At 36.4% G+C, this 14,692-nt stretch overlaps 1 protein-coding gene across 8 annotated transcripts in view; it reads left to right on the forward strand.

The window, feature by feature from the left end:
- Dlg5 (MAGUK family member discs large 5) overlaps nucleotides 1–14,692 on the forward strand; it is a 29,345-nt gene that overhangs the window by 7,790 nt on the left and 6,863 nt on the right. For all 8 annotated transcript variants that reach the window (XM_075296181.1, XM_075296186.1, XM_075296180.1 and 5 more), the window contains 3 exons: nucleotides 8,940–9,054; nucleotides 9,134–13,354; nucleotides 13,417–14,013. In XM_075296181.1, coding sequence (XP_075152296.1) covers nucleotides 9,000–9,054; nucleotides 9,134–13,354; nucleotides 13,417–14,013 — 4,873 coding nt within the window. In that variant the 5' untranslated portion in view covers nucleotides 8,940–8,999. Of the gene's footprint in view, nucleotides 1–8,939; nucleotides 9,055–9,133; nucleotides 13,355–13,416; nucleotides 14,014–14,692 lie in introns of those variants that run through there.

A 14,692-nucleotide genomic window follows, 5' to 3' on the forward strand; every position in this document is an offset into this window, starting at 1 on the left:
ACGAAATAAGTCTACAGGAAAAAACCGACAGATCAAATTGCCGGTAGAGTTTATGTACTAATAAGTTGTGATCCACGGAATCAAAAGCCTTGCTTAAATCAAGAGCAGCAAGAATTCCGGGATCTCTCTTGTCAATTACACGTTTGATATCATCTGTTGTTGTTTTTGGTCAAATGTGAGCTCGCGCGGCACCCATTTTGCACAGAGCTTCCGCATATCCAAATATTGATGAATGATATGACCAACACGTCCCTTTGATTTCTTTAAGGCCTCTGCTATCTCGATCAACTTCATTTTACGGTCATTCAAAATCATTTTGTGGATTTTTTGATGTTTTCGTCGGTAACCACCTCTTTCGGGCGTGCACTGCGTTCACCGTCCTGTCCGGAAACTCATTATCAAGCCAAGTTTTTGCTTCCACCGTATTTTGTCCCTTCAGAAAACAGTATTTTGTCAAAACACGAAATTCATTTTTTCCATTTTTTTTCACAATAACAAAAGTTGCTTCACAAAAGAGGCTCTATCTCACAAACTAATTGACAGACGCCAAATTTTGACACGAATCATTTGAAGGTTGGTACTATATAAAAATAATATGCATTTAATACTAGCGACGCCATCTATGTGTCAGACCGGGGACTTATCAGCCAACCTGTTATACTTCTGAAGGCGCAGCGAAGCGGGCCGGTTTACGTTAGTTCAATATAAAATTATACAATTTTTTTTTTTGCTATAAAATGATTTTTGTATTTGTAATACTGAAGGTACTTTCCTTAATATCCCTGGTCCTACCTTGTGGTTCTGATTACAATCCATAAATTAGATATATGGTTATGTACATTCTTTGCGCCGAAGTCATGATTATGCACACTGTGTAATTCCCCATTTATCAACAATTATTTTGTCTTTCTTATATGTTGCCTTGTATGTATTACCATCTTGTGGTTGTGAATTTTGTGGTCGTTACATTTTGTTTGAATTTCACTTCGATAGATGTTGCATGGTTTCCTCTGATTATATTCCACATCGTCTTCATTTCTCTTTGGTTTTCTAATTAGCGAAAGTGTAGGGAGTTTAATTAACGCCATGCCACAAATGCTTGCAAGCTCACACGCTCTCGTCTCGCATACTGTTGTAATAATCATAATACACAAAAAAACTTTTATGTAAAGCTAGTTATGGATTGAAATTAATGCTAGAGTTTAAAATATAGTTAGAGTTTAAAATATAGTTAGTTATAGGACGTCTCATGCGACGCAACAGTAATTAATAATGCCATCATTTTGGCCTTAAATCTTTGATAAGGTCATTGATTTAAAATACCAAACTTGGGTAGCCAGACAGTGGGTTTTAGGGGCGTTGTCACATAATGGTCATATTTTCTTGCCAGCATCCGTTTCCTAACCATAAGTCTAACATTTTGTTTTCACAGAGCGTCGTCTCTATATAATTATAGGCAATATAATGAAAAACAAGTATATACGGCCGTAAGTTCGGCGAGGCTGAATCTTATGTACCCTTCACCATGAATTGCGTAGAAACTTCTACTAAAGACTGTCATCGACAATCGAATTACTTGGGTTGCGGTAACACTTGCCGATGGCAAGGTATTTTCTACAGAAATAATATTTTGACAAAACTTTCTATAGTAATAAAATTTTGACAAAATTTTCTATAGAAATAAAATTTTGGTAAATTATTTTTGCCGATATGGATCAATTTTTGCGTGGCTGTTAGCGGCCATATACTAGCGCAATGTACCAAATTTCAACCGAATCGGATGAATTTTGCTCCTCCAAGAGGTTCCGGAGGTCAAATCTGGGGATCGATTTATATGGGGGCTATATATAATTATGGACCGATATGCACCAATTTTTGCATGGTTTTTAGATACAATATACTAACACCACGTACCAAATTTCAACCGGATCGTGTTAAATTTGCTCTTCCAAGAGGATCTGGAGTTCAAATCTGGGGATCGGTTTATATGGGGGCTATATATAATTATGAACCTATATGGAGCAAGTTTTGCTTGGTTATTAGATACCATATACTGACACCACGTATCAAATTTCAACTGGATCGGATGAATTTTGCTCCTCAAAGAGGCTCCGGAGGTCAAATCTGGGGATCGCTTTATATGGGGGCTATATATAATTATGGACCTATATGGAGCAAGTTTTGCTTGGTTATTAGAGACCATATACTGACACCACGTATCAAATTTCAACTGGATCGGATGAATTTTGCTCCTCTAAGAGGCTCCGGAGGTTAGCAACATTTCGATGTGTTACAAACGGAATGACAAAGTTAATATACCCCCCATCCTATGGTGGAGGGTATAAAAAAGAAAAATACTAATACATTTAGAAAAAAACTATTTGTACCATCGGATTAAATCTGAATGCCCATCATATTGTAGTTCATGATGGAGCCTTGAGAGATATGTATCCCATACATGTAAGTGTTGGCCTAATATTTAAAACCCCAACATGCACTTATTAATATTTGAATGGGGGCTAAAAGACCAATCCTTTACATAAGGATTTGAGTGTGTATTTATGTATTTCTCTCATCTCCATATGAAGTCATGCCGTATAAAACATTATTGAAAAACATTTATTTTTTAATGATTAATCGGAATGTCTATAACTGTTTCATATATCCATGTTGCATTTATAAACGGAAGGCCCCAAGCGCATATTGGAATACCTTTCGCACGTGTGACACATCTCTCGAGAAACACGGTTGCGTAAAGTGATTTATTGAAAAGAATGTGAAGATAAATTGGTGGTTTGTGTCTCGGCTAGGTAAAATTGATGGGGTAAATTTAGCTTTGTGGGACGAATTCAACTTGTGGGACGCATTCAAAAAAACATGAAATGGGGGCGATTTAGTGGTGGAAAAAGTGTCAAATACCATTATTCAATTATTTTATATGTAGGCATACCAGCCGTTCGTGGTTTTATATTGTCGAAAAATTAAACCATGAGTTATGACCACTAGTATTATTAAATTAGTCTTAAAAAAGCTGTTTTGAAGATTTTACTTATTCTTGGGGTTACTGTAAATGACACTGACTTAAACGTGTGTTCCTTCATAAATAATAGATGAAGCGTTCTTGTTAAATTTAACTCTCTCCTAATGAGAAATACGATTATGCAGAAATACTTCAGGAAGAAGAAGAAGAATATTAAAGTTGCGGATATACTTGATAACAAAGATATGGGTACTGTATGTTATATCTAAATGATTATTTTACAATATTCAAACTATATTTTGAAGACAACACTGAGAAGATCTATGAGTATGAGGATTGCTTTGGTCGATTTGGTCATGTGCTGAGTAAGGGTCAACCGTCTGCTGAATTGGTTACTGGTGCTTTGGGCAGCGGTGATGTTCACTTAAGATCTGTAGGGGATGGTGGTGAATTTTTGGCTATTACTACTAGTTCTACTGACATGGATTTTGTAACACAAGCCAATGTCGGTATGGATAGAAATATTGATACTAGTAATGCTGATGAAGTTCACTAGACTATGTATGGAATGTATGCTTATGTTTATGCTTATGAGTATGTTTTTTTCCAGATTTTCTTCTTTAACATTTTCTTTTTTTTTATTTGTATTTGTATTTATTGAGTTTGGTTCCTGCACAACAAGACTCAAGGTCCTATAATTTACAGTACAGGCATTTGATTGTATGCGAACAGATTTATATTTTGTCGTCTGGGAAGCTCTTCCTACTGAGGAGATTCTTAGATCGTATTTTCCCCTTCTTATCCTAGTTTCTATTTAGATTAAATTCATTCTCTCTTTTAATGATAATGTAAATAATATAACGAAATAGCTAATTGGCTAATAGCTTGTGGCTAATGGAGGGTTAGCTCAATGAATGCCAAAGGATATTATTATTGATCTCAATGCAATGTGTTTATTGGTGATTAGAAATAACGGTAAATTGTTGTAGGCTATATTCCTTGAATATTAATATAACCATTGTTTATAAATTTATTCTACGAAATTTAGTAATCCCTATGCTCAATTTGATACTTGTACATTGAATATGTCTCTTTTTAAATTGTTTAGAATTTTTTCACCTAGCTCTTCATTGTCTTTAAATTGGCCAAAGTGTTTCATAGGATACTATTCTTATGATGTCCCGTAGGAGTAACATATGCCCTGGGATGATATTGGTGTGAGAAACATTTTTACAGGTAATAGTTCGACATTGAATATAGCACATGCAAATTGTCAAAGTATTTGTGCCTCGGTTGGGATGTACAAGATAGATGAGTTAAGAGATATGCTATTGGATCTAGAGGTGTGCACGTGAGTAATAGTTTTCTCACGCTCACGCACACTCACGACTGAAAAATCATACTCACGCACACTCACGTACGATATTTTTTGGTAGGACACTATCGAAAAGAACACTTGTACTCACGCACACTCAGGCACGGAAACGTCGTGACTCACGAAAAATACCGTGACTCACGACAAATATAGTGACTCACGAAAAATATCGTGACTCACGAATAATTTTATGATTAATTTACCTTACCGAAGTGTCTGAAAACATGAGCATTATTCAAATCGAAAGTGTTATTAAACTCTTAACATCCCAGGTGTCACTGAAATTGTAATTGAATTTAACTCTTAAGCGTTTTATGTTGGTGAGCAGGAATATTTTCGTGAGTGTAATTCGTTACTCACGCACACTCACGAATATGTTATTTTCGTGACTCACGCTCTCGCACGACATTTTGGTTTGTTAATCACGCTCACGTGCACTCACGCTGTTGTCATGAGCGTGACTCACGTCTCACGCAAGAATCATGAAAATTTTCATGAGTCACGACAATTTCGTATCACGTACAAACATCTAATTGGATCCGAATGTGCATGTAAAGGGACTTTCAGAAACGTGGCATAAGGTATATATTTCAGATAATAGAGTTTCTGTACTGGATCACACATTTTGTAGGAATGACAGGCCATCCACGCGAGGGAGTGGTGTTGGCCTTTTGATTTCACGAATTTGGCCATATGTACTATAAGTTAAGTCCGAAGGCATAATCGATACTGCTGCATGTTTACCGATTATTTAGTCATCGCCGACAAGTCGTATCGATTGGCCACACTGTAAGATTCTTTACAAACACAGACATTCCGTCCGGAAAAAGTTACAGTCTGGACGACGCATAAGTGTGGAAATACTTTCGATCAGAATAATGTGGTATTCGTTATTGGATAAAGGGACAATACTAGAATTGTATAAGCAATTTACATAAGCGTTGTTAAACTCTTAACATACACACAACGAAAATTACAATTGAGTCAACGAAAATGTTTCAATGATATAACTAAACATTTTTATTAAGAAGAAAATATTCATTAATGGAAAGAAACTTTTCGTTAATGAACAGAAATTTCATTGAAATAACAAAAAATTTCCTTATATTAACGAATTTGTTTGCGTATTTTTCCGAAATTCGCTTCTCACGCACACTCACGAAGAAATCTTTACCGTGACTCACGCACGACATTTTGATTAGAAAAACGAAAATTTTCGCGAGTCACCACAATTCGTGTCAGTAATGGGTATAATATCTAATGGGTACGAAAATAAGTTTCTTAAATAACTCCAAAGGTCTAATGTATAGTATTTGAGATATGGCGTCACCAGATATCGGCTATATATAGATCCGATATTTGATCGCCCAATGTCAGGGACAAAATGCCAGTAATAGATATAGACCATGACAAAAATCAAAAGTCTCTTAGTCGGCAACGTGTTTGTCATCCTATTTTCATTGGTACAAAAAATCTTTTCAGCGTTCCATAAACTTATTTTTTGTGAGATTATTAATATTTTAAGCCTTGGGAAAAGCCACACTTTTCAAAGTGGTGTCACCGTAAGTTTCAAGTTTGTTTATTTATAGTTTCACATACAAAAGATTACAATCTCGTAAATATAGTATGTGATTCAAGATGATTAAACAAAATATTTAGTATATCATAAAACGAAATGAGGATTAATAACATTAATTAGATATAAAAAGAAAAAAAAATGAAAGCGAATATAATTTAACAATAAAAATTGAAACAGAAAAAATGTCAACGTAATAATAAAATGTAATGAAATATAACGAACAAATAAAATAAGAAAATTCATTGCGTTATTCAGCGTTTAAACAATGCTTAATAACCCAGCAAAAAAACGTCGCCAAAAAAGTAATGAAAATGTTCTTTTTGGATCCGAAAGTGGTGGAAAATTGACGCAGAAGCGATGAATTTACCATGGGCATAGGGCGGAAGTCCTCCATTTCAACAGCCGTTGCACTGAATTGGCATCACTTCTTTAATGTTTTGGATGTAAATTAAAAAATTCTGTGTTATTTTGTCAGATAAATAATTTTTATAATTTTGTATAATTTTTAACGGATTTTAACGCTTGTCGGAAACGTTTGACTTCAAATATTTTCAAAAATTCACAATTTTTTCATTTTGGATTTAGAATTTTGTTCGACAAAATTTAAATAATTTGTACCATTTTATGAATTCTACTCTGTTTTTAACCTATTTAAAACAAAAAAAGTTAAAATTACCCATTAAACGTATGAACAAACCAAGTTATAAAAAATTGATTTAAAAGAACTTCCTGGGTAGTTAAAATAAAGAACATCATTGGGAGTGCATCTTCTGGAAGTGCTTTTAAAGTTGTGCCTTTGGAAGAACTTCCATTTTTTTTTTGCTGGGAAAGGCTGTTTTGAACTGAATTGCGTTGCTTAGGTTTTGTATTTGTGTGTATGTATTAAGGATGTATTAAGGAAAAATTTCCACTCAGGGACCAGAAGTTGATGTCGCATAGGAATAATCAGTAAACGTCATTAGTTCTTCCAAATTTCAGTTTGTTGTAGAGGTATTCAGGTGTTTTAGTATATATTTTTTTGTACATTAACAGAAGCGACTTGTTATTCAGATAATCCTCAAATCCCGATACCATACAAATTTTTATGATAATCTGAACAACTTCTTAGACCGTAAACGTATCTAAGTATTGCTTTATATGCGACGTTCAGGCGATTTTTGCTTCTAGTGTCGCATTTAGAAAATAATTCACTCCCGTATAATAGTACTGGCATTAGATAAGTAGTAGGCTTCGAATATGTAGATGAGTGAAATTTTGCGTCTTATATAAAGTTCTGAGCATCCCAAATACTTTACCAGTAGCTGCTACAACCTGGTCATTCCATGTCAGGGTTTTATTGAAAATGATTCCCAAGTTTTTAGCCTTTGATACCTGTACAATAATTTGGCTTCCCATTTTTACTTGATGTTCTCTCAAATCAATATCGCCCGTTCAGTACAATAAAATTGGATTTTTTAGGGTTTATATATATTTGATTTGTAGTTCCCCAAGTATTAATAGCTTCCAAGTCTTTGTTAAGCTTATCCACTCCATATTTAAGATTTGATTTTTCGCAGTTCAAATAAATTTGTACATCATCAGCATAAATGTGAAATTGTGAGTGTTCAAGTGTATTTGGCAGATCGTTTATGAACATACAGAAAAGAAGTGGTCCTAGAATGGAGCCTTGTGGGATGCCTCGGTTAATTGGCAATGGGTTCGATAGTTTATTGTCAATGAAAACCATTTGGACACCCTATGCCTAAGCAGTGGGAGAGAAGTTAAAAAGATTTATAAGTTTTTTACAAAAGATGTCATGATTTACGCAATCACTCGAACTGGACTGGAATTCACTAGAAATCTGTCCACTTAGTCCGAATGTCGTATGTTTTAATAAAACAAGTCTTCAACTCGACCTTAAAATTATTTTTTCTCTTTAACATTTGTTAAAATGTCGCTCTCGCAGAATCGTCCATTTTCGTGGATGTTAAAATTGCTTTAATTCGGTTTGGATATCTTAAATTCGCTCTTTTTGGGTTGCTCTTATTAGCTGACAACGTACTTGGGGTCGATTGATCTTAATTTCTTTGGAATCAAAAGAAATGTCAAGATAGCGGAAGAATCATAAAAATGTTCCGTTTTAAAATAAGCTAAAATTATGCAGATACCTACCGTGGTGCAATGGTTAGCATGCCCGCCTTGCATACACAAGGTCGTGGGTTCGATTCCTGCTTCGACCGAACACCAAAACGTTTTTCAGCGGTGGATTATCCCACCTCAGTAATGCTGGTGACATTTCTGAGGGTTTCAAAGCTTCTCTAAGTGGTTTCACTGCAATGTGGAACGCCGTTCGGACTCGGCTATAAAAGGAGATCCCTTGTCATTGTGCTTAACATAGAATCGGGCAGCACTCAGTGATAAGAGAGAAGTTCATCAATGTGGTATCACAATGGACTGAATAGTCTAAGTGAGCCTGATACATCGGGTTGCCACCTAACCTAACCTAACCTATGCAGATACCCATAACAGATTTTTTTTTGAGCCAGACCCTAAATCCCTAATCCTGTCGACAAACATTCGTCTACAGTAGTCATGATGTAACATAAGTGATTAACCCAAATTGTGCTGTAATTATTTTTTTTTCGAATTTTGAAATGTCAATTGTATGTATAACAGCGATCAACACGAGAAGATTTAGTGACGGTCTAATGTGTGTGACCATATGGTATAGTACAGCCCGGGTTAATGTATAACATTTCCATACATGTTTCTGCCCTTCTATTGTATTTCGACACTATTGTTTTTATTATCATTTCCAAATATTTCGCTTTCATTTCATACTGTTTTGATTTTTTTTGAGTATGTAGGCCAATCAGTTTGCAGCGAGTTGGCTCTTATCATATCTATAATTACGAATATGTTAGACATTTTTTTACTGTTTATCTAATATTGCATGCATATATAGTCAACGAGTATTTACTAAACTCCTACTAATCATTTTTATTTGTTGTGATCTTTTATTTCAGATTCAAAAAGAGAAAAGAACTATAATCGAGATTGAAAAATAAAAACGTAAAAATGATGTGATGGCTAAAATGGCTTCTGGCGATCTTTCTTTAACAAGTACGAGTAGTCAAGAAGGTGAGTGTGTGCATATATCATCACGAAACTTATGTATTACATAGTTTTAAAATTTCTTATTTGTGATTTTCTATTTTAGAAGAAAGTCCTGAATATGGTGATTATGATCGCACACTACGACCTCCATCCAATTCAAGCGGTAGCACAACAGCAGGCAACATGAACAACAATAATAGTACCAATAACAATGGCAGCGGAAGTGGCAGCAATTCGGGATCTGGAAATCCTAAAAAATTTGATACAATCAAAATACAATATGATTCCGCCCTAATGGAATTAAAAACCCTACGGCATCAACATGCCGATACTGTTCGTCGATGCGATAATCTAGAAAATCAATTGGCCTTCTATCAGGAGCAATACAATGCAGCTATGAATCAAATAAAAAGTTCCGAGCGTAATAAACTCACAGATGTGGCTGCCGAGAATGCCCGTTTGAAACAACAAAATTCGTTGTTAGAGCGAAAGCTTATGCGTTTGGAAAATGAGAGCGGTAACAGTCAAACGGAGAGGAATGCAAATTCCTACTATTGTGATTACAATGAACGAGGTGTTCCTGGTGGTGGTAATGGGAGTGGGGGCGGTGGTATTGGTAAATGCGATGGTTCTTGTCCCGAAACAGAGAAATTAAGCGAGGAATTAATTCTTAGCAAAGAGAGGAATAATGATTTAATGAAGGAAAAGGAAAAATACAAGAAGAGTTTCAATGCTGTTCTTATGGACTTGGAGAAGGAGCGTAAATTCTATCGTGACTCCAGGGATCAGTTCAATATGCAGCGTGAACAATTCCAATTGCAACGTGAAGTCATGGAGAAGGAAAATCAAAAATTAAAAAATCTGCTTGCCAGTGAAACAGAAAAGAATCTGGTAATCAGCATGCAGAAGAGTCGCATTGAGGAAGAGCTGAATCAATTGCTCTCCGAGAAAGATAATGTCTTGCAAGAACATCAGAAAATGTCCGATGACTTGGCGGCAGCAAATAAAGATCTAGAGCAATATAAGAAAGATGAAATCATGTACAAAAATGAACTTAAGATTCTGCAACAAAAACGAGATTTGCTGAAATCCAGAGAGAGTACATGGTCCAAAGAGTTTTCCGATAGTAAAGATGATTTCAAAGAAATTGAAAAACTGCGCAAAAGTCTGGAAAAGGCACATGCTGAAGTGGAACGTGCTGCTCAGGATACAGAGGAGGCGAAACGAGTCCGAGACTGGGCCATATCTCAACGTGAAAAAATTGTACAAGAACGTGATTCGGTAAAGACTTTATGTGATAATCTGCGCAAGGAAAGAGACAAAGCCATCTCAGATCTGCTCTCCGCCATAAGAGACAGTGAAAAAATTAAAAAACAAAAGGATGAAGCACAAAGAAAAATCGATGTTCTTAAGGAACAACTGGAACAAAATCAAAATAATGACTCTTCTTCGAGGCGAAGTTTCCGCATGAGTACCTATGAGGCAGAGGATATATTGGAAATAGATCTAACAAATTACCATGCCGATTGCGACATTGGTCTTATATTAGACGACAGCAATCAAAGACATTTGGTGTGTGGTGTAACAAATGTCTCTCCGGCCTTTGGTAAGCTGAAAATCAATGATGTTATTGTTAAAGTGAATAATCTGGATTGCCAGAACCTTACCAAGCGCATGTTAATCGATGAAATTCGAGGTTCTGCACCACGATGTAATTTATTAGTGTCGCGGACTCGACAAAGCAAAAGGCATTTCTATACAGTGCATTTGAATTTGCAACAAAATCCTAATCATGGCCTGCACTTGGATACTGGGGTTTTTATTTCCAAAATTGAACCGAACTCTGTAGCTGCTTTTGAACCCGAGTTGGAAGCCGGTGATCGCATACTCTCCATAAATAACAAATCGATGGAAGGTATTCAATCGCTGGAAGATGTAATAGCCATTTTGAATGATGAACGCAATGAATCGATAGCAATATTTGCTTTGAAGAATGTGCAAGATTCTGGAATTTCAGATTCTCAACGCCGCATGACTACGTCGGCAGCACAAACAGACTCCATAGACTCAATGCATCGCGTAACTGGCACAAAACATCCGTCTAAAATAGCCGAAATGTTAACTAAGTTCAAGGAGAAAATTCACATCTCTAAGCCAGGCTCAGATGGCGGTGATCACTTTGCTCAAGAACACGATGCCTTGGCTGCATTAGATTCAGTATTAAGTGAAAACTCCTCGGAGAAGAGTAAGGAAAACCTCTTCAAACGCAACAAATCGAAGAAAAAGGAAAAAGAAGCTGCCGCTAAAAGCATGGGAACTTGGCCTAGAACAAATATACTGCAGGCGTCACAAGATAATCCAACAGGTACCATAGTCCATCGCGAGAAAAAACGGGCTCCTTTATCACTTTTCACGGCAGGTCCAATAAATGTGGATAAAGATGATGAGCGGGTGGATAGCGATGAGGCTCCACCGCCTTTACCACCAATGCACAACAAGCCTCAGGCCCATATTAGAAATGGAATGGGATCGAACGTGAAACATAATCCAAACCGCAACTCTAATCCCATACCTAGCTCAGTTCTTTTCCAAAATCCTAATTCCTCCGGAAATGGCAATAATTACGCCGTGAATAACTATATGAGACATTCAGTATATGCTACTCCAACCAGTATGGAGCCGGAGCCATTGGTTATGGAGCAATCTAAACCTCTACAGAGACCAAATCCTATAATGGGTTCAGCTGTCCCCAATATGAGGCCCAAACAGACGGATAAATATGGCAATCCTCGGGTACAAAATCATAATTATCAGAATCGCTATTCTTTGAATATAACTCCTACGGAATTGTATAAGACCACTGGACAACAGGCACAACAGCAGGTAATTAACAATGGCGCCCAACAATTCTCCCAACAGCAGCAACAGCAAATGTCTATGGGTGGTGATTTGATATCACGTAAACAGCATTTGTTTGATATGTTCCATAATAACTCCAACATGGCAGCAACAAATAGTAAACTATTTGTGCCTCTGCAACCGCCACAACCTCCTCCACACTCCACAAATTTCATTAGATCGAATTCATCAAATCAACAGCAACAACAAAACTCATTGGATATGATTTCTCTCAAATCTCAAAATTCTATAGACTCGATATTGTCGACAAAAAGCCCACCCATCAGTGAGTATCCTGTACTTGCCAACTATCCCAAAAGGGGTATACCAATGCCTCAGTCGGCACCAGGTTCAGCAACAAAAAATGTATCCAAGTATCCTAGTGATAGTGAGAGTATAGCGTCCGGTATAGCTGGTGGTGGAGCAGGACTATTTCACACCTCAACCAATAATGGGCCACATTCACGACACATGCCGCTTTTTCCCTCCTTTACCCAATCCACACATTCGGCAATGAGACCTATTCGTCACTCTAGTCCCTTAACCTTGCCTTCGCCACCGCCTTTGCTAACTTCGGCTGGCAGCTCATCCGCAAATTCCCATCCCCATCATTTGGTAGACTCATCGATAGGTATACCATCATCAGTGGATAAATTCGAAATGGATTATATACAGCAGCAGCAACAGCATCCACAGCCTCATCCACATTACTTAAATGATTACCCGCCAAATATTCCCACACATCCAGGATATCATCACCCTTTACCGGTAGGAGGTGGAAGTGGAATGCCTGCCTCTAGTGGGCAAGGTGTCATCTATGAAGGTGGCACATTTCCTCGTAAAAAAGATCATCAACGTTTACGAATACCCTCGAATCCAAGTGTAGCTAGTAAAAATAGTGGTGTAAAAAATAGTTCCGGATCCATAGATCATCACTATACATCAGCTAATACGCCAACATCACTGATGACTTCATCCATGTCACCTTACGTAGGAGGTGGGGTTGGCACTGTAACACACCATCATCATCATCATACGGCATTAAGCAATGTGGCGGCCAATGGCGGTAATAGTGGCAGAGGTTCACCCATGCCCCAAGTTCATGTTGAAGTGTTATCAAGCGGCAGCAAACGCAATTCTAATGTGCCGTCGGATTTTTTATGCCCTGGAGATCTTAGAAGAGTCACGATTGAAAAGAGCGACAAATCGCTCGGTATTACAATTCAATGTAATAATAATGGAGGTGGTATTTTTGTATCTACTGTAGCCGACAAAAGTATTGCCACTCGTGCTGGTCTTCAGGTGGGCGATCAACTCTTAGAGGTATGCGGATTAAATATGCGTTCGGCTACAAATGATATAGCAGCTAATGTGTTGCGTCAATGCGGTAATTCGATAACAATGTTGGTTCAATATAATCCTGAAAGTAAGTGGTTTATAAAATAATAAATATGGTCGTATTTTTTATATAATATTTTTTTTTTGTAGAATTTCACTCAGCAGAATATGAAGGCACCCATAATTTAGAACCTGAATCTCCTGTCAATCATTCGGGCTCACCAACTCCTCGCAACTCACCAAGGCCCCCCTTGCGTCCTATGATGGCTTCTTTGCCACCTATGCCTATTGTAACAAACCCAAATGTTATGACACAAAGTGCAATAATGCCTCAATCATCATCGTTAATATCCCAAAAATCGATGAAAGATCAAAGTTTTGCCGATAGTTTGGAAAATCAATCGGATATAAGTTCAAGTCAAGATATACCTTCATCGAATGCCACCACAACAACGACAGCATCGACAACATCAACATTGCCATACGAAGAAGAGCCACGTTATGTTACCCTACACATGGATAAATCAAAAAACCCAGGCATAAAATTGTTCGGTGGCAATAAGGTTGGAATATTCGTTCATGATGTGCATCCTGGGTCACCTTCGGACCGTGCAGGCGTACGTAAGGGAGATCAAATTCTTGAATATAATGGTGTGGATCTTAGATGTGTGACTGCTGAACAGGCTGCTAATGAGATCTCTAAATTGACCGATACTGTCACGATGTTGGTGCAAAATAAATTGAAAAGTAAGTGTGCAAATAACACCCACTTAATATCCACACAGAAAAAATATCACCAAAATATTTCCAATTTAAAAGTTAATTGAAGCTGAAAACTTTTTCAATTAAAAAATTGATTAAATTTTTAATCAAACACGAAACATTGGGTCAGTGATTGAACATTTTAAATTTTTAATAAAAAAATTAAATGATTATTCAATTAACTTTTAATCAAGCTCGTGAGAATAAGTCAGTTAAAAAAGGAATGCATTTTTGTAAATTTTACTTAAACCAAAAAATTAATTGATACAATCAATTTGTAATCAAAATAAAAACACAAAGAAGTGGTTGAAAATAGTTACGCCTTTAATTAAACAACTAAATGATATTATCATTGTTTCAACATTAGGTCAGTGATCGAACTTTTTAAATTAAAAAAAAAATTAAATGATTATTCAATTAGCTTTTAATCAAGCTCGTGAGAATAAGTCAGTTAAAAAAGGAATGAATTTTTGTAATTTTTATTTAAAAAATTAATTGATTCAATCAATTTTTAATCAAAATAAAAACACAAAGAAGTGATTGAAAATAGTTACGCCTTTAATTAAAAAACTAATTGATATAATCATTGCTTTAATCAAACTAAGAACACATAGTTAGATAAGAAAATGAGCGGTTTTTACTACACAATGTTGACGTTGATTAC

The sequence above is a fragment of the Haematobia irritans genome, chromosome 2 (assembly GCF_050003625.1).
Source record: "Haematobia irritans isolate KBUSLIRL chromosome 2, ASM5000362v1, whole genome shotgun sequence".
Classification (NCBI taxonomy): domain Eukaryota; kingdom Metazoa; phylum Arthropoda; class Insecta; order Diptera; family Muscidae; genus Haematobia; species Haematobia irritans.